The following is a 27,025-nucleotide window of genomic DNA, read 5'->3' as shown; positions in this document are numbered from 1 at the left end:
CTGTTGCCCTTTGCCTCCCTCCTTAGGCATATTCCTGAAACGAAGACAGGGGTTAAACATAGTTCAGACTATAAGTTAAACATATTTTTCAGTAGACTGTAAGTTAAACTATATGTTAAACATAGTTAAATCTTTTCAGACTAAAAAGTTAAACATAGTTAATCACAATGACAAGCAGTAAGACTAAGTGGTACAGAAGGAAGAGGCTTGGAACAGAGCCAGGAAATGGACCTGAGAATGGGCCTACAATGTGTGAGAACTGCCTGCTATGTGTATATGTTTGAGAAATGGATTATGGACCTGCCATGGTTAAGCCATGTTTAAGTATCGATTGATAGGTTTGGGAATCAATTAGGGGGTCAGAACGGAGCCAGGAAATGGCTCTGTTATTTTTACATGACAGGGCTTGGTCCCGCCACTATTGTTTCCAGACGCTGAATATAGAGGGAAGAGAAGTCAGATATTGCCACTGTTATAAAATAAGGAAGTCGGCGGAGCGGTCAAGAGGTGAAAACAGGAGACAGTGGTGGAGGAACTAAACAGGGAGGGATTAAGCTAAAAAGTATGTAATGGAACTGTATATAAACTGAGAGCCGAGTGTTGGAAAGTTAGATGCTCTGCAGACCACCACTGTGTAATAAAGTATATCTTAATTCTACAAAAACTCTGAAAGTACTTTGTGTTCGACTGAAGACAAAGACAATTTTCTACATCAAATACAGAGAATGGCACCCTCTGTCTGAACTCCTCAGTGATGTGGTCTGCCAACGGGGGCCTGAGGACATAAGCATTTATATAAAGTAGAGTACCTCATGGTTAGTACAGAACAGAAAAACCCCTATAGAAAGTGTCTATTGAGAAACATTGAAACATCAGAGGATTATAGTCAAATCATGAACAATACAACTGAGGAATAACATGTCTCAGTTTTTCCACTCTCACCTGGGTTGGATTGTGCTGGGACCAGGGTCTTCGGGACCGGGGACGAACACAAAGCGACTAAACCAACAACAATTGGAATTATAAAGGCCTTTTTACAGAAACAGTTGTCAGAAAGTGCTTTACAGTAACCTGGTAAAGACCCCCATATGAATTCTTATTCTGTGAGTGAGAAGTTATGGGTCGGACAAACCTGAGAACATGAGGTGGATTTTTTACAGCACCTCCATGCTGTCCAGCCACACATCGGAGACCACCACAAACATGGCGTCCTCGTTCTCCTCCTCCAGCTGCTTCAGCTTGGCAGAGGCCTTCACCGACGTGGTGGACGGGCCGCGGAAGAAGTTCACATTGCCGTAGTAGGCTCTGAAAACCAGACTTCATTCTCATCCTCATTGTTTTTGGATTTGATTTATTTATACAGGGGATGTATTTTTTTAGGCCAACTACAGTTCAAAACATTTTAAAAGACTTGCACCCTTCTCAGTAGGCCTACTGATTTTCAGACGAGGAGACATTATGTAGGCAATGTCGATTTATTAGTCAAGAAGACAATACTTATAAGTCAACAATTAGCAACATTCTGCGATCTAACCTACTGACCGTGTAGTGGATGATGGCTCGGTCGGTGGGAACCTAAATGCATTGACATGTAAGACTGAGTCCTCATACCAGCCTGTGGGGGAAAGATGACCAGACTATTAACTCATTGCATAACACAATGAGGTAATAGTAAATAGTAAATGGTACATCTCCTGTCTGATGTCCATTCATGTGGATGAAGAGGATCATTTATTTTACCGTCTGCCAGAACAAAGCAGGACTCTGTGTAAAGTCCACTGTGGAACTGCTGAGGACAAGGTTAAGGAAAACATGTATGCTTTGAAATACGGACTATGTTCCAGACTTGAATTGGCCATGTTCCTCTATGTAACCTCCCGAGTGGCGCAGTGGTCTAAGGCACTGCATCGCAGTGCTAGCTGTGCCACTAGAGATCCTGGTTCGAATCCAGGCTCTGTCGTAGCCGGCCGCGACCGGGAGACCCATGGGGCGGCGCACAATTGGCCCAGCGTCGTCCAGGGTAGGGGAGGGAATGGCCGGCAGGGATGTAGCTCAGTTGGTAGAGCATGGCGTTTGCAACGCCAGGGTTGTGGGTTCGATTCCCACGGGGGGCCAGTATGAAAAATAAAAAATTAATAATGTATGCACTCACTAACTGTAAGTCGCTCTGGATAAGAGCGTCTGCTAAATGACTAAAATGTAAATGTAAATGTAACCTAACACGTTTGTCATTCTCCTTTCATCACCACCATAATGAAAGGATATTGCCTTTGAGAGGTTCAGCTGTACTTTACCACTGGGGTCTTCCAGATAGAATGTCCCCTGAAAAAAGGAACATATTTAAAAAAAACTTTACATGATGCAAATATTACTCCCTATTACCATTGTTTGTGTATGTGTGTGTGTATATACAGTGCATAAGGAAAGTATTCAGACCCCTTGACTTTTTCCACATTTTGTTACGTTATAGCCTTATTCTAAAATGTATTGAATTGATTTTTTTATTCATCAATCTACACACAATACCCCATAATGACAAAGCAAAAACTGGTTTTTAGAAATGTTTGCAAAATTATAAAATAAAATAAATGAAATATCACATTTACATAAGTATTCAGACCCTTTACTCAGTACTTTGTTGAAGCACCTTTGGCAGCGATTACAGCCTCTAGTCTTCTTGGGTATGGCACTACGAGCTTAGCACACCTGTATTTGGGGAGTTTCTCCCATTCTTCTCTGCAGATCCTCTCAAGCTCTGTCAGGTTGGATGGGGAGCGTCGCTGCACAGCTATTTTCAGGTCTCTCCAGAGATGTTCGATCGGGGTCAAGGCTCTGTCTGGTCCACTCAAGGACATTCAGAGACTTGTCCCGAAGCCAATCCTGCGTTGTCTTGGCTGTGTGCTTAGGGTCGTTGTCCTGTTGGAAGGTAAACCTTCGCCCCAGTCTGAGGTCCTGAGCGATCTGGAGCAGGATCTCTCTGTACTTTGCTCCGTTGACCTTTCCCTCAATCCTGACTAGTCTCCCAGTCCCTGCCGCTGAAAAACATCCCAACGGCATGATGCTGCCACCACCATGCTTCACCGTCGGGATGGTGCCAGGTTTCCTCCAGACGTGAAGCTTGGCATTCAGGCCAAAGAATTCAATCTTGGTTTTATCAGACCAGATAATCTTGTTTCTCATGGTCTGAGAGTCTTTAGGTGCCTTTTGGCAAACTCCAAGCGGGCTGTCGTGCCTTTTACTGAGGATTGGCTTCCGTCTGGCCACTCTACCATAAAGGCCTGATTGGTGGAGTGCTGCAGAGATGGTTGTCCTTCTGGAAGGTTCTCCCATCTCCACAGAGGAACTCTGGAGCTCTGCCAGAGTGACCATCGGGTTCTTTGTCACCTCCCTGACCAAGGCCCTTCTTCCCCGATTGCTCATTTGGCCGGGCGGCCAGCTCTAGGAAGTGTCTTGGTAGTTCCAAACTTCTTCCACTTAAGAATGATGGAGGCCACTGTGTTCTTGGGGACTTTCAATACTGCACACATTTTTTGGTACCCTTCCCCAGATCTGTGCCTCGACACAATCCTGTCTACGGACAATTCCTTCGACCTCATGGTCGAAGGAATCATGCTCTGACACGCACTGTCAACTGTGGGACCTTAAATATACAGGTGTGTGCCTTTCCAAATCATGTCCAATCATTTGAATTTATCACAAGTGGACTCCAATGAAGTTGTAGAAACATCTCAAGAATAATACATGGAGACAGGATGCACCTGAGCTCAATTTCGAGTCTCATAGCAAAGGGTTTGAATACTTATGTAAATAAGGTACAGTGGGGGAAAAAAGTATTTAGTCAGCCACCAATTGTGCAAGTTCTCCCACGTAAAAAGATGAGAGGCCTGTAATTTTCATCATAGGTACACGTCAACTATGACAGACAAAATGAGAAAAAGAAATCCAGAAAATCACATTGTAGGATTTTTTATGAATTTATTTGCAAATTATGGTGGAAAATAAGTATTTGGTCAATAACAAAAGTTTCTCAATACTTTGTTATATACCCTTTGTTGGCAATGACACAGGTCAAACGTTTTCTGTAAGTCTTCACAAGGTTTTCACACACTGTTGCTGGTATTTTGGCCCATTCCTCCATGCAGATCTCCTCTAGAGCAGTGATGTTTTGGGGCTGTCGCTGGGCAACACAGACTTTCAACTCCCTCCAAAGATTTTCTATGGGGTTGAGATCTGGAGACTGGCTAGGCCACTCCAGGACCTTGAAATGCTTCTTACGAAGCCACTCCTTCATTGCCCGGGCGGTGTGTTTGGGATCATTGTCATGCTGAAAGACCCAGCCACGTTTCATCTTCAATGCCCTTGCTGATGGAAGGAGGTTTTCACTCAAAATCTCACGATACATGGCCCCATTCATTCTTTCCTTTACACGGATCAGTTGTCCTGGTCCATTTGCAGAAAAACAGCCCCAAAGCATGATGTTTCCACCCCCATGCTTCACAGTAGGTATGGTGTTCTTTGGATGCAACTCAGCATTCTTTGTCCTCCAAACACGACGAGTTGAGTTTTTACCAAAAGGTTCTATTTTGGTTTCATCTGACCATATGACATTCTCCCAATCCTCTTCTGGATCATCCAAATGCACTCTAGCAAACTTCAGACGGGCCTGGACATGTACTGGCTTAAGCAGGGGGACACGTCTTGCACTGCAGGATTTGAGTCCCTGGCGGCGTAGTGTGTTACTGATGGTAGGCTTTGTTACTTTGGTCCCAGCTCTCTGCAGGTCATTCACTAGGTCCCCCCGTGTGGTTCTGGGATTTTTGCTCACCGTTCTTGTGATCATTTTGACCCCACGGGGTGAGATCTTGCATGGAGCCCCAGATCGAGGGAGATTATCAGTGGTCTTGTATGTCTTCCATTTCCTAATAATTGCTCCCACAGTTGATTTCTTCAAACCAAGCTGCTTACCTATTGCAGATTCAGTCTTCCCAGCCTGGTGCAGGTCTACAATTTTGTTTCTGGTGTCCTTTGACAGCTCTTTGGTCTTGGCCATAGTGGAGTTTGGAGTGTGACTGTTTGAGGTTGTGGACAGGTGTCTTTTATACTGATAACAAGTTCAAACAGCTGCCATTAATACAGGTAACGAGTGGAGGACAGAGGAGCCTCTTAAAGAAGAAGTTACAGGTCTGTGAGAGCCAGAAATCTTGCTTGTTTGTAGGTGACCAAATACTTATTTTCCACCATAATTTGCTAATAAATTCATAAAAAATCCTACAATGTGATAGTTGACGTGTACCTATGATGAAATTACAGGCCTCTCTCATCTTTTTAAGTGGAAGAACTTGCACAATTGGTGGCTGACTAAATACTTTTTTTCCCCACTGTGTGTATATATATATATATATATATATATATATATATATATATATTTCTCGCTGATATGAAAGCTAAGGTTCTTATGCTTCCAATACTGTACCACAAGCGATGCATGTTAATGTTCAGATTGAGCGTCGGGGATCTTAACAAAACACCCCCCTACAGAAGACGCCTTCATCCAATGACCTATGTGTAATGGAATGGAACTGAGAATCATGATCAAGGGCTAGCTCAGGCCCTGTGCCACGAGGGGGCTAAAGGGGACTTGGCACCCTCAGTTTAAACTTTAGCCCCCTCAGTTTTAGTTTTATGTCCCTATATAATAATAGCAAAAAGATCTAGCTCTGTAACATAGTAAATGTAAATCCGGGACACTCAGATTAATATCATATGTTACGTTTGGTATGGTTACATAAGACAGAAGGTTACTTAAAGGTGCTAAATATGCAGAAATCGCTAACGCCATTTCCTGGTTGCAAAAATGTGAATAGTTCGCATAATTTCAGTTTGTGGCAAAACAAACAGTAATTGTGCAGAGTATCATTGTACATTACATTTTAGTCATTTAGCAGACGCTCTTATCCAGAGCGACTGACAGTGAGTGCATACATTATTATTTTTATACTGGCCCCCCGTGGGAATCGAACCCACAACCCTGGCGTAGAAAACGCCATGCTCTACCAACTGAGCTACATCCCTGCCGGCCATTCCCTCCCCTACCCTGGACGACACTGGGCCAATTGTGCGCCGCCCCATGGGTCTCCCGGTCGCGGCCGGCTACGACAGAGCCTGGATTTGAACCAAGATCTCTAGATCTCACAGCTAGCACTGTGATGCAGTGCCTTAGACCACTGCGCCACTCGAGAGGTACCGTTTGTACCATCTAAACCTAACTAAACTTAAGAACGGGCAGCATAGAAATAGTGCACATAGAACAGATCTAACACTTTTTAGACTTGCTTTCAATGAGAATGACAGATCTATAACTCAACATTTCTTTGTGAATTTGGTCAGGTCGCCCAAAAAGTTATATATTGTAGCGTTATGGCAAAAACATATTGTACATTTAGCAAATTCGTAACAAATCATACAAATTGTAATTCGTAACATATCATACAAAAATGGATGTTGGACGTTCTCAAATTAATACATACCAAACAAAACGTAACATATTATACTAAATGGAGTGTCTCGGATTTATGCACAGAATAATACAAAATGCTCTAAGACCAGGTTGTAGCTGGGGGGGCTATGTAAAGCCACTGGGCTGTTAGGCATGACTCCATTGGGTTTACGTAAAAAGCGGGAAAAAACGCTTTTCATCTCTCATCTCTGTGTTAGGCTTAGTGAATAACGTGATATGCCTCAGCCTGTAATATTTGATTTTGATTTAGAAGGGCGGGGTGAAGTTTTCAGTTGAAGCTTCTTCACTCTTAGCTATAAAAAGCATTAGTATTATTAGCTTTAGCCTATTTAGCTAGCTCGAACCAGCTAATCTAATCAGAAATTGGTTTCGCCAAAGTACCCAAACAAAGGAGAAGGAGAGCGATGAGCAGCTGCATCAAACCACCGAGGCCGCCAACAGCGATGATGCTCCCGATCTCCAGCTAGCTCGGTGTGCAGAGCCTACCCACCCTTCCACAAGCGCCGCCATAATGGCTCCACAGCCGCCTCCACCCCCGACTGTTCCTGATGATCTTGTAACAGAGGAGCCAGCCCAGGTTAGCCTAGAATCCTACCCTAGCCGCAGGTTTTCTGTCCAAAAACGTTCATTTAATAGCAACTGGTTCTTAGGAAGAGTGGCTGGAATACTCGGTTACTGCAGATGCTGCATTTTGTTTCCCCATGTTGAAAGTTCTGTGTTGGGTCCAATGCTAACGCAGACAAGCAGTGTTGCCGACTCCTCAGTAAGGAAAGTAGCTATTGGCTGTCCGAAAAGTCTCTAGAAGTCGCTAAATGACGTCATCACCTAATTTGCATAATTTGCCATGTGCATGTAATTGTGATGGAGAGAGGAATAATGTTGTGGGAGAGACAAAAAGTGAGTAAAAAACACCCTACATTTACATCCCGCCCTGAATGTAAGCCAGGGAGGGATCAGCCAGATGCGGCTTCCCACATGCGCAATTAATTTGCAGTCTGAACATCTCCTGCTCTGACTGCAGCTGGGAGGGACTGCTGCGCGAGGACTGGGCCGCCTGTGAGTGCTTTGGGACGGGGGTAACAAAGCACCCGCTGCTCGTTGAGAAGAGTAAGAACGATACGTGCTTTCACGTCAGAGTCTCCAAAAGTCTCCAATAACACCAGAAAAAGTCGCTAGATTTGTCACTAGTCACTTTTTTGAAAAAGTGTCGCTAGAGGGGTCTGAAAACTCGCTAAATATAGCGACAAAGTCGCTAAGTTGGCTACACTGCAGACAAGGCCTTTACCCAAACTGGGTATTCTAACTGGAAGAATGCTATTGATAGTACCAAAGTATTTGCTAGGCACGCATCAAGGAAAGAGCATTTGAAATGCACTGCACTGTGGAAAGAGTGCTATTGGGAACATCAGTGTCACTTTCAACACTTGTTAATGATCGGCAGCTGGCAAAAAATTGCATGTATTTGTCTGCGATTGTGGACATTGAGTTCCTTGTTTCAAACCAGCAACCACTGAGGGGGACATTGGACGCGATAAGAATCAAGAGGGGAGGGGGGCAGTGGACTTTTTCTGTCTATGATGAAATATACTCTCCAAAAAGATGAGGAACTTGCCAAGGTGTTTAGCACCATACCCCATAATGCCACATACACGTAACACAATATTCAAAATGAAATCATAGCGCTCATGAGTGAGATTGTCACTGAGGAAATAGATAAAGAAATCTGAGAATCTTGGTACACACTGAAGGTAAACGGGACCAAGGATCCTACTGGATGTGAAAATATAGCCACTGGACAGTACAGTAGGCCAGCAATACAGAGAAGAGACTGAGTGTAAAAGACTGTTCTTCAGCAAGTTGGATGCTGTCATTGGGGAAATGTCAGAACAATTCAGCGAAGGCAACTGCCAACTGGTGGAGGCCCTGTGTGCCCTTTGACCCAGAGAGCCATTACTTTCTGGATGTGTAAAAGGTGAAGCCACTGCTGGATTTAAGCAAAACAGATTTGATGGAAGCTGAGTTTAATGTCGCTCCCCAGTTTTTGCAGGATGAAATCGCCCGCTCTAGCTCCAATGAGGACAAATGGACCCCACTTGCTATCCTGTAACAATTCTCTGGGCCTCTCTCCACTATAACGACTGTGTTTACTGCACTAAAACATGGACTGACTTTTGGGGTGTCCACAGCTACATGCGAGAACTCATTTTCCACTTTGAAAAACGTGTTCAGTCAGCACAGAAGAAGCATGCTACCCCCAAGAAAAGCTCAACTAATCCAACTGGCATTTGAGGGGGATCTTAAAAGATTTCGGGGAGAATAGAATGATCAATTACTCAGGAAGTTCCACAGAGCATCAGGAAGCTGCAACTCTTTTGAAAATGTAAGATTGAAACAATCTAGCTGGTTGGTTTTTATCAAAATCTTGCTTTAGTGTATAGGGTGCTGTCCATGGTGCTGATAGAGCACAGCGAGATTGTGTGCCATCGAACCTGTCATTTCTTGGTCAAAAGCATTTTTTAAACTTTAATGTTTGTGGTATAGCATGATATAAGCAGAATTCAATTTAATTCCAACACAAGAACCCAAATGACGTCCTGGGTATAGCTACATATCGGTAAAACAACCATTAGGTCTGGATAGGTTGAATTGGGACAACCTGCCTGAAGCTTATCTGGGCAATAAAAACCTGTTTTTGCTTTGTCGTTATGGGATATTGTGTGTAGATTGATGAGGGGGGAAAACAATTTAATCAATTTTAGAATAAGGCTGTAATGTAACAAAATGTGGAAAAAGTCAAGGGGTCTGAATACTTTCCGAATGCACTGTAGGCTGTTTGTAATACGGAAATTGCCCATCTAAATGCCTTGCTGCAGGGGGCAGTCCATTGTGCTGATACAGCACAGCAGAGACAGGATATATTCCAAAATAACTCAATTATCTCGGAGTCTCGGCATTTAAACTTTGTTTATTATGGTATAGCGTGATTATATGCAGAATTCAATATAATTCCAATGCAACCCCCCCCCCAAAAAAAATGTTTTAGCCCCTTTGGCGATTTCAACTGCCCCCTTGTCACTTTATCCTGGTGCCGGGTCTGGGCTAGCTACTAGCTTAGCTTCTTGGTATCTGACAGTGACACTAACACAACAACAGACCAAGTTAGATACTAACTAGCAATGCAACCATTACATTTACTGTAAACAAATATGTCAAGAACAACATGATTGACAAATAATAACATATGGTCGAAGCATAAGACCTCGCATCTTGAAGCCAGCAGACACTTTTGTCTTCACTTTGCGAACCTCCATTTTCAATCCAATCTTCTTTCAACAATCAAACATTTGGCGCTAAATCTTAACTAAAGCCTATAGGCTATATGGCTCGTCACTTCCTCCAAAGCAAAAATTATACACAACAAGCTTATTTTTAGTCTATGCCTATTGCACGATTCTGCGGTTTTTGCAATCCGGATTCCTTAGGACGTCCCTACCCCATTGACGTTGAAACGTAAAATGGTTGGCTAAAGGTTAAAGGGGCAATCAGCGGTTGCTATATCCATTTACATCCATTTTAATGATATGTATCCATTGATTCTTGAAAAATATTACTTATAAATGCCTCCTGAGCTTAGTTCAACTGTCGTACCCCAACAGAACCCAAAATATAAGCTTATTTTACTCCATTGTTTTAAACAAAGAAAATGTAAGCAAACACTATATAGCCTCAAAACATGGCAAAACTATAATTTCTGATGTCATGGATGGTCAATCCTTGCATCCATAGCTCTGTCTATGAATTTGAGAGTGAGTAAATTTCTCCAGCCCCATTCTTAGGCTTTTTACCGAACCAGGGGTGGGGAGCCGACTTTATTGTTTCTATCGCTGATTGCCGCTTTAAGGTTAGGGTTTAGGAAGGGACGTCCCAAGGACCCCAGATAGTACAAACCACGATTATGCCGAGATTTGCTGTTTTGAAGTCAGCTGATGTTAAAACACCCCGTATTCACAAAGACACAGACATGTAAGTATATAGATTATTACCTGAATGTTTATTAATGTATTATCAGCCATGTCTTGTGTTTATTCGTCATATCTCAATAGTATTTTCACATGTTTACAACACATCAGTGTAGAAAGAATACAGAATAAAACAATCATTAGGTATGGATAGGTTGAATTGGGACAACCTGCCTGAAGCTTATCAGGGCAAGAAACGTGTTTTCTCTCAGAAGCTGTTGATCGAAAAAATCTTGAGACGCGCTGTCAGAGGCTATTTTGACAAAACTGAGCAACTCGGATCTCTGAGCAGATTTCTTCAACGATACTGAAAAATATATAATGTCCTGATATAGTGATATTTGTTTCAATGTAGCAACGTAACCTATTTTATTTGTCCTTATTAGCATCCATGGATTCTGCAATTGAAAAGCACTGTTCAGAGCTTGTAGCCCGTGAGCGAAGCGGTCATACGGCTCTAATTGAGAGAAATGTCCTGTACGTGTGGGGAGGCTACGTGGTAAGCAAAAACTGTCAAACAGATAGCCTACCTGGCTGCAACTGTCTTGACAAGCATTGTCAATGGATAGTGTTTTCTTTAATTTATGTTTCTTATTTCACCAACATGCTATTTGGATCATGACAAAATATTGAAGGTTTATGCAATATGTTGATTGATGGCAAAGGACTACTCCATGTTATTTCCCACGGGGGGGGGCAGTATGAAAAATGTATGCACTAACTAACTGTAAGTCGCTCTGGATAAGAGCGTCTGCTAAATGACTAAAATGTAAATGTAAATGTAAATTTGTTTTCTGCAGTCAATTGCTGATGATGAAGTTTTCCTACCCAATGATGAAATCTGGTTATATGACTTAGAAAGAGGTGTATGGTAAGGATATTAATGGAATTTTAACAAAGGAACACATTTCTAAGATTATGAATGGATAAGTTGATATCTTGTGAGAACTAAGCTTGATTTGGAATCTTCTGCTACAGTCTACCCATCAAAAAACGACCATGCAACAATTCACTTCACTTTTGCACTGAAACAACCCACTGTGCAAAAACTGGTTGAATCATTTCCTTTCAACAACAAAAATATAAATGTAATGACATTGAATCAATGTGGAAAACTGATTTGGATTTGCAAAAACTCATTGAGATGTAAACACTACATTTCATAATTATGAAGCTCTGCATTATATCAGAGGTGTTGTTACATGTTATTTACAATGTTGTTACACAGTTGCTAGAAGTTCATTGATACAATGAAATATTGGTCAGTGGTTTGTGTTTATATCTGTACTCTGTATGCTTTGTGTGCATTTTGCGCCCTGCAACTTACATTTCCCTGTTTTGTTTGTTTATTCTCCATTCTGAAGGGAAATGTGCAAGATGTCGGGAGAGGTCCCGCCCCCAATGTCAGGCACCTGTGGCTGCTCTCTGAATGGAGACATGTACATATTTGGGGGATGCGATGACAACGGCCAGACCAACCAAGTAAACCCACTCAATAGAAAAAAGCCCCCTAATGTACAGTACATTTGCAAGGATGTGTGAAAATCCTCAATATCTAACCATGCCTAACATTGTTTTGTTTACATTTACATGCTGAAATGATCTGTAATCAGCTTTACTGTGTCAATCTCCTGGATGGAAAATACACTTGGAGGAAAGTTAACCATAAGAGTGGCTCCCCTCCCTCACCCAGAGATAAGCTCTCTTGCTGGGTTTTCAATGGCAGGCAAGCATTCTTTTTACAAAACCAACGCCCATGGCAGTACTGCCCTAATTGGGTACGATTTACACCTTTACTATTGGTGGTGATCTAAAAATAGTGGGCTGGCCCAACTAATATCGTTCCTACACTTATGGGGGTGCCCAGCTCCCCTGTAATATGAAACCCTTGTGATTGGGATATGTTTTGGTCATTCTGTAGGCTCATCTACTTTGGTGGATATGGTCATAAGGAACATGATGACATCAATAACAACAGAAGCTTCCTTATGGATGAGGCATCATGGGTAATTTTTGCTTCTGGGTGCAATTATATCCAAAGGTATAAATACATTTTCTAGTACTATTAACTTTTTACTTTATTATATGGATTAGTAATATTGTGCTCTGTAGGTGGATGACATCTATTGGGGATGGAACAATGAAGTCCATATGTTTGACCCAACATCGGCCAGTTGGAGTGAACCACATACCAGTGTAAGACAATACATTGAAACATGTTTATTATAAAAAAATTTTTTTAAATAAGGCCATTCATTGTGATATTGAAGACATGATATCATATACAATAAACTAAATAATGTGCTATGACATCACATGATTTTTGAGGAATGGAACATACAAGGCAAATATACTTTATTTGTGGATATCTACTGTCTACAGGGTTGTGCACCTGAGCCCAGAGCTGCCCATGCCAGTGCAACACTTGGCCACAAAGGATATGTATGTGGGGGCAGAATAAGGGTGAGAAATTATTCATCTCAACTCCTCTCCATGGTTGCATTGAAGCACAAACCCAAAAATCCTAAAGTGTATTGCTAATACAATATGTGGGATTACGTCTTTTATTGTGCATACAAGTTTAAATATACATACTTAACTCAAGTTTTTTTGCTTTGGTTTGAAATAAGATCTTCTGTTTTTCTTTTCACTTTTAGGAAACCAGGACAAGTGACATTCATTGTCTAGATCTAGAATCATGGACATGGTCCGAAATGTATGCATTTACTGTTCACTCTTCCAAATGCTCAACTTAAAATGGTTACTGTCCTGTACTATACTGTTATCACAACACGCTTGACTTTATTTTTTTTAACTGTTCTTTCAAAATGGCTTTTCTAGAGTACCAGCATCCAATGTGCCAGTGGGAAGGTCGTGGCACACCCTCACTGCAATATCCGATAGCAGTTTGTTTCTATTTGGAGGACTGAGTTTAGACTGCAAACCAATGAGTAAGTAATTTACCCATTCAGGTTCAAAATCATACCTCTGTACCTTATGGTCCATGGAAATATGCCATTATTTGCTTTTCAAAAAAAATTATGATATCTCCAGGCGATTGCTGGGTATTTGATGTTGGGACGAAGAAATGGAGAGAGTTTGAGCATCCATACATGAACAAACCAAGGTAGTGCATGTGCAAGTTGTTTGTGTCATGTTTAAATCTAGCTGAATTACTAAACTGGTATTGGAAAGCATTACATTTTCCAATCTAAAGTCTGAGGAATGTACGTAAAATGGTAAAACTGTAAGCACATTGTCTGACCCATAGAGATCCTATAATTCACGCTATATGTAATTCTATGATCTGACCCTGTTTATTTATTTTCCACCCTCAGGTTGTGGCACACAGCATGCCAAGGGAAGGACTCTGATGTCATTGTGTTTGGGGGTAGTTGCGACTACATCCTCCTAGTAGACACAGTAAGTATTATGGCAACCACCTTAGAATCATTCTAATTCTATGGAAACCACACAAGGAACTTCCCAAATCATTCACATTGGATGATTTTACCATTTGTGACAGGAAGGAAATTGCTTGGTATTATGTTAATGCATATATTATAAAAATTCATAAGCAGATAATCATTTATGGTGAATTATGGAACACATGTATCATGAATTATGGAAGACATGTTTACAATGAGCTATTATGGTACTGTTTCGTTATCACCTTTCTTTAGGGTCACTGCAATGATGCACTTGTTTTCCAGATCCAGCCCTACCCCCTCTTTCGGTAACTAATCAATTGTGATAATTCAATGAGGGAGAATCTGACACTTTGACATTTTGGAAATCATGTTGACTGATAAAACAAAAAAAAATTATATATACAGAATGGTCCCCATACAAATAGTTAATTGATTTTATTATTTTACCATTACATAGATGCTATGACACAGTGAAAGTTTAGTATAGGAAGCTGCAACTACCAAATGCATGCAATGACCTCTTAGCCTATACATTTACTGTCCTTTAAAACGTTTTAAAAATGTCTTACAGGATATGTGAGGATTACATAGCCAAGAATGTGAAGAACTGCAAGATGCTTGAAAAACAGCTTCCATTTGTGCCCCCAAAACTACTGCCATCTGTACAGAGGAGAATGTCATTTTTTCGGACAACTAGGAAAATATAGCATTGTCAGATGTAAATATTAAGGGAAATGTTCAATAGTAGACTACAGTAAACTGATAACGCAGAGTTCAGACTCTATGTTCCACATATTACTGTTGATAAGGCCTTCATAGTATGTGGGGAGATTTGTCTTGCAAAACATTATTGATTTATTGTAAATGTTTTACAGTTTATTTTACAGTGCATTCGGAAAGTATTCAGACCCCTTGACTTTTTCCACATTTTGTTACGTTACCAACCATCTCTGCAGCACTCCACCAATCAGGCCTTTATGGTATAGTGGTCAGACAGAAGCCACTCCTCAGTAAAAGGCACATGACAGCCCGCTTGGAGTTTGCCAGAAGGCACCTAAAGGACTCAGACCATGAGAAACAAGATTCTCTGGTCTGATGAAACCAAGATTGAACTCTTTGGCCTGAATGCCAAGTGTCACGTCTGGAGGAAACCTGGCACCATCCCTACGGTGAAGCATGGTGGTGGCAGCAACATGCTGTGGGGATGTTTTTCAGCGGCAGGGACTGGGAGACTAGTCAGGATCGAGACAAAGATTAATGGAGCAAAGTACACAGAGATCCTTGATGAAAACCTGCTCCAGAGCGCTCAAGACCTCAGACTGGGATGAAGGTTCACCTTCCAACAGGAGAACGACCCTAAGCACACAGCCAAGACAACGCAGGAGGGGCTTCGGGACAACTCTCTGAATGTCCTTGAGTGGCTCAGCCAGAGCCCGGACTTCAACACGATCAAACATCTCTGGAGAGACCTGAAAATAGCTGTGCAGCGACACTCCCCATCCAACCTGACAGAGCTTGAGAGGATCTGCAGAGAAGAATGGGAGAAACTCCCCAAATACAGGTGTGCCAAGCTTGTAGCGTCATACCCAAGACGACTTGAGGCTGTAATTTCTACCAAAGGTGCTTCAACAAAGTACTGAGTAAAGGGTCTGAATACTTATGTCAATGTGATATCAGTTTTTTATTTGTAATACATTAGCAAACATTTCTAAAAACCTGTTTTTGCTTTGTCATTATGGGGTATTGTGTGTAGATTGATGAGGGAAAAAAACAATTGAATCCATTTTAGAATAAGGCTGTAATTTAACAAAATGTGGAAAAAGTCAAGGGGTCTGAATAATTTCCGAATGCACTGTATATGACTATGAATGGATATGTATTCTGCCGGCAACAAAAGCAAAGGCATTTTAATAAAGAAGACTGTTGTAATGTTTGATATCATTCCTAATTTTTACAACTTCAACTTTGCTTTGGCCACCACCCCCACATGGTTATAATAACATTATATAAAACTTTTGATGACAGTCATAAAAATGTTCATTCACTCAAGTCAGAGGCTGAAGTTTTATTATGGCTTTGGAATGACTTATTTCGTTTATGTATATTACTACAAGATGTAACCAGATGATAATAGAATTCTAAATCTCCAAACAGAAACTAATTGAGACAATGATAGATAAGGATAGTTACTTTAATTTCTTGCATTTCCTTTCAAACTTGTACCAATACAGTAAAATAAAATTACATTTTTGGAATCCGCAAACGTATGAATGTTTTATATACACAAAAGCACCTTTTTAAAACAGACAAACATACATTATATACTACTTCTTGTCATTTTCAGTCTCTCAGTCTGTAACACTGATATGTGCGAAACCCACTTGTAGACAACATTTCTGAGCATATGTTCAATCAGTGGTCACATTACAAGCAGTTCTGAGGTACATGTCGGGTCCAAACTCCAAAGAGTCCATACTGTCCTTTACATTACACAATACACTGGCTGGTCACCATTTCCTTCAGAATTACACAAAAAGCACTGCCACGGAACAGTTAATGGACCTTATAATCTCAGGCCTCGTTGAAGGGCATTGGTCTAGGAACTCAGAGTAACATGAGAGGGAGCAAAGATTGTGCTGCACTGGCACATTGTGCCTCCCATGTCATCTACCAATAACACAGTGTGAGAGACGAGATACAGAGCTGGATGGTGTGGTCCAGGGGGTTGGGATGGACGAACGGATTACCAAACAGGTCCAGGTTCTCAAGAGTTAACTTTCGGAAGTCCCCTGGCAGCATGGCCAGCTGGTTGTGGGTTGCTGACAGAAAGCGCAGCTTGGAGAGATGACCGATGCGAAAGGGCAGCCACACCAGTTTGTTGTCCTCTAGCTTGAGGTTGATCAGCTCTCGCGGCTGGCAGAACGGAAGCGGCAGAGCCTATTCTGACTCAGGTCTAGGTGTTGATGGGTGCGCTGGAGGCTGGACAGGCAGGGGGCTTCACTAAAGGTCTCTAAGTGGTTGTTGTGGAGAATAAGCTCAGCCAGGTGGCCCAGGTTGCAGACAGTGGCAGGAAGTTGATGTGGTCTTCTGTAGCTCAATTGGTAGAGCATGGCGCATGTAACGCCAGGGTAGTGGGTTCGATTCCCGGGACCACCCATACGTAGAAATGTATGCGCACATGACTGTAAGTCGCTTTGGATAAAAGTGTCTACTAAATGGCATATTATTATTATTATTATTATATTATTACTGAGGTCCAGTCTGCGCAGCACCTTGAGTGAGAGCATTCGCATTTCCATCCGTGAGAGCTTGCAGTAAGACACCTGGAGCGGCTCTAATGAGTTGGGGAAAGTGGAGGTCAGTGGATAGTCCTTCTTGGATACAATAGTGAGCTTCTTCTTGGGCTTCTCCACATCCCTGGCTCGGGCGGGTGTGAGTGTAGAGAGGGGGAGGCTGTGAGGCAACCAAGCTGTTAGTGTCAGCCTGAAACCTGCAAAGAAGACATATCACTTGTGGTTACAGTCAATACAACCGCTCTTATTGTACCTGTATCACCCAAATTAAAGTGTTTATTTCCCATAAAATAGAAAAGTTATCATAGTAATTCTACCAAACAGTTTGCAAGGTACATGAGAGGGATTGCATTATTTCTACCAGTAAATCACGTTTCCTTTGCTTCCTTCAGATTGAGAAACATTAATTGTTGAGGGAAAGTGTGTGGCCTATAATAAACCATTTAAAATGTGTTATGTCAAGCTAAATAAAACCTGAGGCCTTCATCATATTGTCTTCGGCCTACATTTTGTCCATGACACAGATCTCTTTGGTCTTACTTGTGCTGGCACAAGTTGAAACAATTACAATACACATGAGATCTTATTAGCATAAATCACACAAAGGATTGCCTAATCCCTCTCACAATGCTAGCTAGCCTGGTTCCCTTTGCGTAGCTCCCTACCTGCACCACAACCTGTCTGGGATGTTGTCCATGTTATGATGGGTTGAATTGTGTTTCTAGGGGAAACGTCATCACTGCCCTAACAGTCTAGACACCCATTGGCAACAGTAAACATGTCGCCCCCAATGAATGATACAGTGCCCCCCCTTGGGCCAAATGAGATATAATATAATAATAATATAATATGCCATTTAACAACGCTTTTATCCAAAGCGGCCTACAGTCATGCGTGCATACATTTTTGTGTATGAGTGGTCCCTGAAATCGAACTACCCTGGCGTTACAAGCGCCGTGCTCTACCAGCTGAGCTACAGAGATATCACGTATGACTAACACATTTCAGTTAATTACTTAGCTCCCGCCTTGAGCCAATCAGTGTCATTTTGTAAATGCCGGATCTCTATGGCAAGACGCATCATTCACCCAGGTTTCGTCAACGTAGGGAGACAGATCCACAGTCCCCTCCCCAATTTCATCGTGGTGGACAACAATGAGTACATTTAGTCTCCGATTTACAGTGCATTCACCCCACAAGGCTGCATAAATACCAGACCAAGCCAGATATATTATGTCATAATAATTTGGAGAATTGGAGATGATTGAAAAGCCTATTTAGGGCTGGGAGGATACAGCAATGGAATGTTATATTTCTTGGGCCATGTCTGTTAAATATGCATGCCCCTAAAATGACTTATTTCAGTGTATGGTCTCTACTTTTACAGAATAAATGTAAGTCGTATGTGAAGGCCAAATTGTTTTTGATCCATTTTCATTGGAGAACAGATCCCCCATACAGAAATGCCTAGATCCATACCTTACTCAAGCAGATGTCAAGAGCAGACTCCTTCAGTATCACAGTGGCTTCGCCCTCTGCAACAAATCTAGTGAAGCATGTTTCAATGTTTTCTTTTAGCTGTAGAGAAAGTTGGCACACATTAGGGTAAGACATGGAACACAACACAAGTGATGGGTTTATCACCCAGCAATTCTGGTGACTCATTCATGCAAGACCATACAACTTGCCTCCTATCTCAATATCAATATTAAAAGGCGTAGTTCACTATTTTCCAACTTAAATGTTAGATGGTTCCAGAAACTGTAATCCATGTTTCAGTTTTCTTTAAACAGCCATTACAAACTTCAGCCACCGCTAACTAAAAATCAATGGAAGTGATGGGGGCATGTGAGCATGTTTAATTTTTGAATGGCCAAATCACCATTAAGTAACAAATCAAATATACAGTCGTGGTAAAAAGTTTTGAGAATGACACAAGTATTGGTCTTCACAAAGTTCGCTGCTTCAGTGTTATGAGATATTTTTGTCAGATGTTACTATGGTATACTGAAGTATAATTACAAGCATTCCATAAGTGTCTAAGGCTTTTATTGACAATTACATTATGTTTATGCAAAGAGTCAATATTTGCAGTGTTGACCCTTCTTTTTCAAGACCTCTGCAAACCGCCCTGGCATGCTGTAAATTAACTTCTGGGCCACATCCTGACTGATGGCAGCCCATTCTTGTATAATCAATGCTTGGAGTTTGTCAGAATTTGTGGGGTTTTGTTTGTCCACCCGCCTCTTGAGGATCAACCACAAGTTCTCAATGGGATTAAGGTCTGGGGCGTTTCCTGGCCATGGACCCAAAATTTCGATGTTTTGTTCCCCGAGCCACTTAGTTTTCACTTTTACCTTATGGCAAGGTGCTCCATCATGCTGGAAAAGGCATTGGTCGTCACCAAACTGTTCTTGGATGGTTGGGAGAAGTTGCTCTCGGAGGATGTGTTGGTACCATTCTTTATTCATGGCTGTGTTCTTGGGCAAAATTGTGAGTGAGCCCACTCCCTTGGCTGAGAAGCAACCCCACACATGAATGGTCTCAGGATGCTTTACTGTTGGCATGACACAGGACTGATGGTAGCGCTCACCTTGTCTTCTCCGGACAAGGTCTTTTCCGGATGCCCCAAACAATCGGAAAGGGGATTCATCAGAGAAAATGACTTTACCCCAGTCCTCAGCAGTCCAATCCCTGTACCTTTTGCAGAATATCAGTCTGTCCCTGATGTTTTTCCTGGAGAGAAGTGGCTTCTTTGCTGCCCTTCTTGACACCAAGCTATCCTCCAAAAGTCTTCGCCTCACTGTGCGTGCAGATGCACTCACACCTGCCTGCTGCCATTCCTGAGCAAGCTCTGCACTGGTGGTGCCCCGATCCCGCAGCTGAATCAACTTTAGGAGACGGTCCTGGCGCTTGCTGGACTTTCTTGGGCGCCCTGACGCCTTCTTCACAACAATTGAACCTCTCTCCTTGAAGTTCTTGATGATCCGATAAATGGTTGATTTAGGTGCAATCTTACTAGCAGCAATATCCTTGCCTGTGGAGCCCTTTTTGTGCAAAGCAATGATGACGGCACGCGTTTCCTTGCAGGTAACCATGGTTAACAGAGGAAAAACAATGATTTCAAGCACCACCCTCCTTTTAAAGCTTCCAATCTGTTATTCTAACTCAATCAGCATGACGGAGTGATCTCCAGCCTTGTCCTCGTCAACACTCTCACCTGTGTTAACGAGAGAATCACTGACATGATGGCAGCTGGTCCTTTTGTGGCAGGGCTGAAATGCAGTGGAAATGTTTTTGGGGGATTAAGTTCATTTTCATGGCAAAGAGGGACTTTGCAATTAATTGCAAATCATCTGATCACTCTTCATGACATTCTGGAGTATATGCAAATTGCCATCATCAAAACTGAGGCAGCAGACTTTGTGAAAATTAGTATTTGTGTCATTCTCAAAACTTTTGAACACGACTGTAGAGTTGATATCCAGGTAATTTCGATTATATATGTTTTTACATGCCCCCATCACTTCCATTGATCTTTAGCTAGCGGTGGCTAAAGTTAGCTGAAGTTTGTAATGGCTGTTTAAAGAAAACTGAAACATGGTAGGGTGTTAGGTGACGTGACAAACAATGGACACTATGGAAGAATTCTACAAAAAACTGCAGTAAACAAATCCATTTTCACTAAATGTCAATGATGTGGTCGCCAAAATACATAAATCATTTGAAAACATGAATACAGCAGTTGTTAACAATGTCTAAAAATCCCAATAACGTACGTTATGATATTTACGCGATATGAGCCCAAATGTAAAGCAAGTGCAGTGCTAAGAACATTCAAATCTGTGGGACTGCTCCTTTTGTGAAATCCCTGAAATCAGTGTTCATATTTGCTCTTGGCGAAAGGTATTCCTCAACCTACCAGAGTAAGATCGATGTGACATTGTATTGCTAAGTATTGGAAAGTCCTGAGGGTGTTTCACGAGCATCAGACGTCCTTGGATTGAAATATAAGACAAAACGTTTTTCTTTCGGCTCTGTCATTCAGATATTTTTAGAGACACGAAAAAAACATAGCAGATTACAAAGTAGAGTTTGGTAGCTACGTTTTGATGTGTGCGCTCTCAGGGATTGGTCCAAAGTCACGTTTCGTCACCCCCATTTCCATGACGAGTGTTACCTTGCTAGCTGTGTACCTGACACCGTTCGCTGAGGCAACGCTTCGGATGAGAGGCAGTGTTGCCCGCCATTGGCTGTATTATGCAGCAAATTTTGTGATTGATGGTTTTATTATTTCAAGTGAAAACTACCAGAATTCATTGGCTACAGCCCAATAATCGATAAAAACATAGCTAAATACCAGTGAATTGAAAATCATTCTGTGCAGCTGGCTAACAGGAGGCTCACTGTCTCTTCTGGACCTAGGCTAATTATTTGGTGGAAACAATGCAGTTCATCCTCCCATCACTAGAGTAACTCATCAACACCAAAAATAACATAAAAATGTAATCCAACTCAGGTGTAGGCCTACCTTAGTAAGCTATGTTATTAGATTAGTTCAGCCTTCTGTGTTACAGTTCAGACTTAGTGTGTCTGTATGTGTGGTGTGTGTGTTAGGCTGTGTGTGTGGTGTGTGTATGCAGTTGGCACGGGAACAGGTTGGGCATATTATTTGGCATGCTAGGTCTAATCAGTTGGGCTACTGAATACAACATAACTGTGATATATACAGCCTAACTGTTACTAATTGGTAAATAGTAACCCTGCTTTTTGTTCATGATTATGTAATCCAAATGATATGTACTCTGTTACCACCGCTGGTGCGTGTGTGTTTGTGGACGTGTTTAACTATACTTGTCCCCACAAGAATAGTAAACACAATAGTCCCCACAAGGTTAAATGCTATTTCTATGGTGGGTTAGAATTAGGGTTAGTTTTAGGGTTAGGGTAAGGTTTAGGGAAAATAGGATTTTGAATGAGACTGAATTGTCTGACCCTACAATATTAGTTATACGTGTGTGTGTGTGTGTGTGTGTGTGTACGCGCATAGGCATCATCTTACTCCGCAGTGTAAACACCCAGTTCTGAAAAAAAACATCAATATACAGTATGTTAACAATATGACCACCTTACTTTAAAGGTAGACTCAGCGATATGACGTAGGTGCACAAAGTAAACAGCATAGTGGGTCAATTTCCACAACAACTAAGAGCGTTGAAGTGCGAGGCTAAACTTCTCAGCTGTTTTGGTCCCGTACCTACCACTCTCTAACAGTGTGAAGTGAACCCATGCACATGCGCAGATACTGTGTGTGTGAGAGCGAAGTCTTGCATCTCGCTCATTGCAATATCTGCAGTGTTGCTTGTGGCAATGTCATTTCGCTGAGTCTACCTTTAAATGAACGGGCTTAACATGCTGTGTTTTTTATGCTGTATATTAAGTATCTCATTTGCATAAAGTAGTATGAAAAGTTGTATTATCATTGTATAAACTGTTTCAAATTGTTACAAACTCTGTTTTGCATAAAGCATGAAGATGTATTAATAATATGACCATCCTACCTTTAATTATTGGTTTAAAAATGACTAATGAAGTATTCCTTACTGCCAAAATGCATATTAAATCCCTAGTCTGTATACATTATACTTTAATTTGAATAATCTCTGTTCTTCATACATGAAAATGTCATAACAATATGATCATCCTGTCAAGATATTGGGGGGGAAAGTGTTGCCTTATTGACAAGGGATTATCATTGACCTGTCCTCGACCTTTTTGACTTTTTCCAATCACTTGAAAATAAGATCTCAGCAATGGTAATCCCTACCATCGTGAAATAAAGTGTTCTGTGTTCCTGAGAAGCTGCTCTACATTGAATACAAAGTGTAACACCAGCACCTAAGTTTCACTTTGACCCCTAGCACCCTAACCATGGATTACAGATTCTCCTGGCCCATAGACTACATTCAGGTTGAGGAACCATCTAACATCGAGTTATAAAATAGTTAACTACACCTTTAACACAAATTAACAAGGGTTTCCTCCAAGTTATCTGAGATAATGTCTTAAAATCAAATGCAACTCATTCATTCTACAATCAAGCCATCAAATGTGGAAAGTATCAACAAGGTCAAGAAATTGGGTGATTATTCCTGTGTACTTGGGGATACCTACAAAAACATGTAATACAACAATTCCACAAGACAAAATAGACAACTGGCCAAGTAGATAAACAAATAGCTTGATACTCACCTTATATTTTGAGCCTGCCCTATCATTTGCTGTACAGATCATTAGATAAATGTTGTTGCATTCTGTGGTCTTGTCAACAAGTCTCCCAATAGGCAACACAGCCCTTACTCCCTTTCCTCTGTTTTTTATCCCATACGTGGGAAGCATTCGATTGACCACTTCGACATCGCACTGAAGCTTCATTGCTCAAGGTGTAAATGCCTGACCTGTGTTATAGCAAGCTAGTTCTGTAAATACATCTCAATGGATGTGTTAAAAAAAAGTTTATACCAACCAAACGGGCAGGTTTCACCAGTTTTGACCCATAAATTTAGTTCGACACAACCTCCTGGCAAAAAAAAAGAGAGCCCTTGTCACTCTACTCCACTACTTAAGACAGCAAGCTACCTGTAAACCCTCACCGACTATAAAAACTCCAAAGTCAAATGTAAAAACGTCTGTTGTTTGCTAGCACTGGGCAAATTCAGCAAGACAACGCTAACGGCGTTAGCTGGCTAGCTAACTTAGCTAGCTAGGTTGGTTACTAAAAACACGGTAGCTTGCATGACATGCACTTCCGTTGGCTCTAGCTAGCTTGGAAGCTAAAAATGTGGGTTTTATGGCGGACTACAACACAAAAGGTGTATTGCCGCAACCAACTGGACAGGTTGAAAAAACAAGGTAAAAAGAAAATCCATAGCTGATAGTATGAAAAATGTATGCACTCACTAACTGTAAGTCGCTCTGGATAAGAGCGTCTGCTAAATGACTAAAATGTAAATGTAAATGATAAGGAAAACTAACTTAATCCACCGAAATCAAAATTGTACATTGACAAAACAACACTCCCACTTCTTCCTTCCTTCAAATCTCTATATCTATCTATTTTCCTGGACCTTCTCTCCACCTTGGTAGTGCAATTAATCACCATAGCTATAAAAGGCCACAAAGTCCACCTTCTTAACTTTTAAAATATCTGGGTCCTGCTGGTGAAATGCAACCCCTGCAGCCTGCAGTGAAGGCCTATCCATCACCATGGACTCTTCAGGAGCACCATTCGAACCCTCAACCATTTTAACAGCCGCTGCATATGAAATGCTCTGGACAGCCCTGACTTTGGCCACCTCATTCTCTTTCACCCTTGTTGGGCATTCCAAAGACGTGGCTTCATGGTTCCCACCACAATTGCAACATGTCACATTTTCATCACTTTTAAAACACATGACATGATCTTTTCCACAACTTGGACATCTCGGCTTCTCCCTTCTACAAACACTTGAAACATGTCCAAAAGCTTTACAGTGATCACAGTGCATTGGTCTTGGGATAAATGCTCTGACTCTGTAGTTTATATACCCCAAATGCACTTGAGTAGGGAGAGACTTACATATAATAAAACAAAAGAACAGATATTCTTCACTTTTTCATCATTCACCACACGATTCATCCGTGGTGCAACAATCACTCCAGGAATATTTTTCATCTCTTCAACATCGATTTAGCTAAAAATGTCAACATGGACCAATGAATAATAAGGACACGTACATCAGCGTATCGTACCAGCGTCTCGTAAGCAACACTACAAAAGTATTTCAGGCCACGGAATTTTGGACATTTTCTAAATAAAAGTAATCCACGTAATAGCAGAAAAGTGTAATTAACCTGTATTTATTCAAGATTGTCAAGTTGCGTCAATTCAAATCTGGTATAGGAACAAAAAGAGGTCAATACACGTCTTCTAAAATAGACTAGTATTTTAATTAATGCAAACACTTAAATGGTAAATATGATGTTCGTATATACGGGCCCACTGAAAAACCACGCAGGGCAGTCAGAGAACTAACTGTCCCAACCCAAAGTTATTATTTTAATACTCTGACAGAGATAGTTCCTGCTCCAAGCAGGCCTATCAGAGTAGAGGCTGAGCGTGGTTTAGACTTACTCAGCCTATCGTTGGCGCACAGGCTGGTCCCAGCCCCTTGGCGCTTCACTGTTGCCAGGCATTAGTTATTATCTTTACAAAGTCAGCAACCTCAGACATAGTTTTCTTCTTCACGTTGCAGTACTTTGTCCTTGAGCGGTTTAACAAAGAGGCAGTGTTTGTGTGAATGAGTCACAAGCCTATCTCAGCCTACCCCCTAACAATTCCTCACAATAATCACAGCTTGTTATGTTAAACAATCTATATAAGTACAGCACAAACCTATTATGTTTAATGATTAATGTATTCTTTCTAAGCTAGGCATCACATCTAGTTATAAGAAAATAGAGCCCCACAAGATGTATGAACAATTATTGTCTAAATATTAACAAGGATTCATATTTGTTCATATTTAAATGACATTTGCATAACATTTCCGTTTCAAAACATGTTCCAAGATGAAATAAATGCCCTCAACGCAAATCATTGTACAGTGTATATGCATTACATATTGGCTTATAGAGAAAAAATTATTATTTGTGCTGATGTAAAGTGAGTTGGGGAGTACTCAGTAGGGTCTGTAGAATCTATATATTTGTGTCATGAACAGTGCTTGTGCACATAGAAATAGAGGTGGCACATGCGTGCAGGGACTGCGCGGGATGTTCCCCAATGCTGGGGTGCAGCCTACTCAGTGACACCCACAAATTACAATTCTGAAGAGTTTACACACATATTTGAGCCGTAGCTCTTATTCAGGGACTTTAACTGTGGGAATTCACCTCACTATTCAGCCTATTGTGCATATTAAACATTCGTATTGCAATGTACAGCCTTACCTTTGGATCTTGGGTCCATGAAATTCGGTACCAGCCTACTCAGTGACACCCACAGAACACAACTGTGAAGAGTTTTCACAAATATTAGCGTTGTAGGACTTATTGCTCAACTTTAACTGTAGGAATTCACCTCACTATTCAGTACATGTATGTATTGAACATTAATGTTGCAATGTACAGCCTTATCGATGGATCTGTGGTCCATGAAATAGGGTATCAGCCTACAAAGTGACACCCACAGATTACAATTCTATATAGTTTACACAAATAGTAGCGTCTAAGCTCTTATTGCGGGACTTTAACTGTGGGAAATCAACTTCCCAGTAAGTCTGATGTGTGTATTGGACATTCATATTCCAATGTACAGCCTTAGGCCAACCTATCCCAGCTAGCACATAACGTTCTAAGAACTATATGTTTCTTAGAGCTTGGTCAGAGCGTGGATGTCTTATGGTTATTTTGCATACAACCTTCCCACAACTTTCTGGGAATGGTGCAGGATAGTTGCTTGGCTTTGGAACATTCTCAACACTTTAGGGAACTTGACCATAAAAACGTTATTTTCTTGATATTTCAATACTTTAACAGAACGTTTCCTAAAAGTTCAAATATGGTTACATTTCATTTAAATTTAGGTAATGTTCTAGGAACGTTCTCCAACTGGTTTGACATTAGAATGTTCTCAAATAGTTCAGAGAACGTTTAGAAACATGCGGGACAAATCTAATAAGACCAACTACAACCCACAGGCAACCTCTCCAACATATACTTTCT

General features: G+C 41.3%; 1 protein-coding gene, 1 long non-coding RNA gene and 1 pseudogene across 2 annotated transcripts; 1 reads left to right on the top strand and 2 right to left on the bottom strand.

Moving 5' to 3' along the window:
- The first annotated feature begins 10,341 nt into the window (after positions 1-10,341).
- On the top strand, positions 10,342-14,922 carry LOC121544433 (kelch domain-containing protein 1-like). Its single transcript, XM_041854373.2, has 14 exons — positions 10,342-10,540; positions 10,923-11,035; positions 11,337-11,407; positions 11,901-12,018; positions 12,150-12,262; positions 12,458-12,542; positions 12,649-12,732; positions 12,919-12,999; positions 13,194-13,252; positions 13,378-13,487; positions 13,591-13,663; positions 13,875-13,959; positions 14,220-14,272; positions 14,539-14,922. The coding sequence occupies exons 1-14, from the start codon at positions 10,504-10,506 to the stop codon at positions 14,672-14,674; spliced, it is 1,218 nt and encodes a 405-aa protein (XP_041710307.1). The 5' UTR covers positions 10,342-10,503; the 3' UTR covers positions 14,675-14,922.
- An 836-nt stretch (positions 14,923-15,758) lies between these two features.
- Positions 15,759-17,117, bottom strand: LOC121544434 (annotated as a pseudogene).
- A 33-nt stretch (positions 17,118-17,150) lies between these two features.
- Positions 17,151-24,199, bottom strand: LOC121544435. The gene is made up of 3 exons (XR_005996108.1): positions 23,513-24,199; positions 18,740-18,838; positions 17,151-17,457 (listed from the first exon to the last, which is right to left on the bottom strand). It is a non-coding gene; the product is annotated as an uncharacterized LOC121544435 (long non-coding RNA).
- Positions 24,200-27,025: the final 2,826 nt, after the last annotated feature.

Source organism: Coregonus clupeaformis, chromosome 29, assembly GCF_020615455.1.
Source record: "Coregonus clupeaformis isolate EN_2021a chromosome 29, ASM2061545v1, whole genome shotgun sequence".
Lineage (NCBI taxonomy): Eukaryota > Metazoa > Chordata > Actinopteri > Salmoniformes > Salmonidae > Coregonus > Coregonus clupeaformis.
Note: the sequence above shows the minus strand (reverse complement) of the source record. Positions and strands in the feature narration are given on the sequence as shown.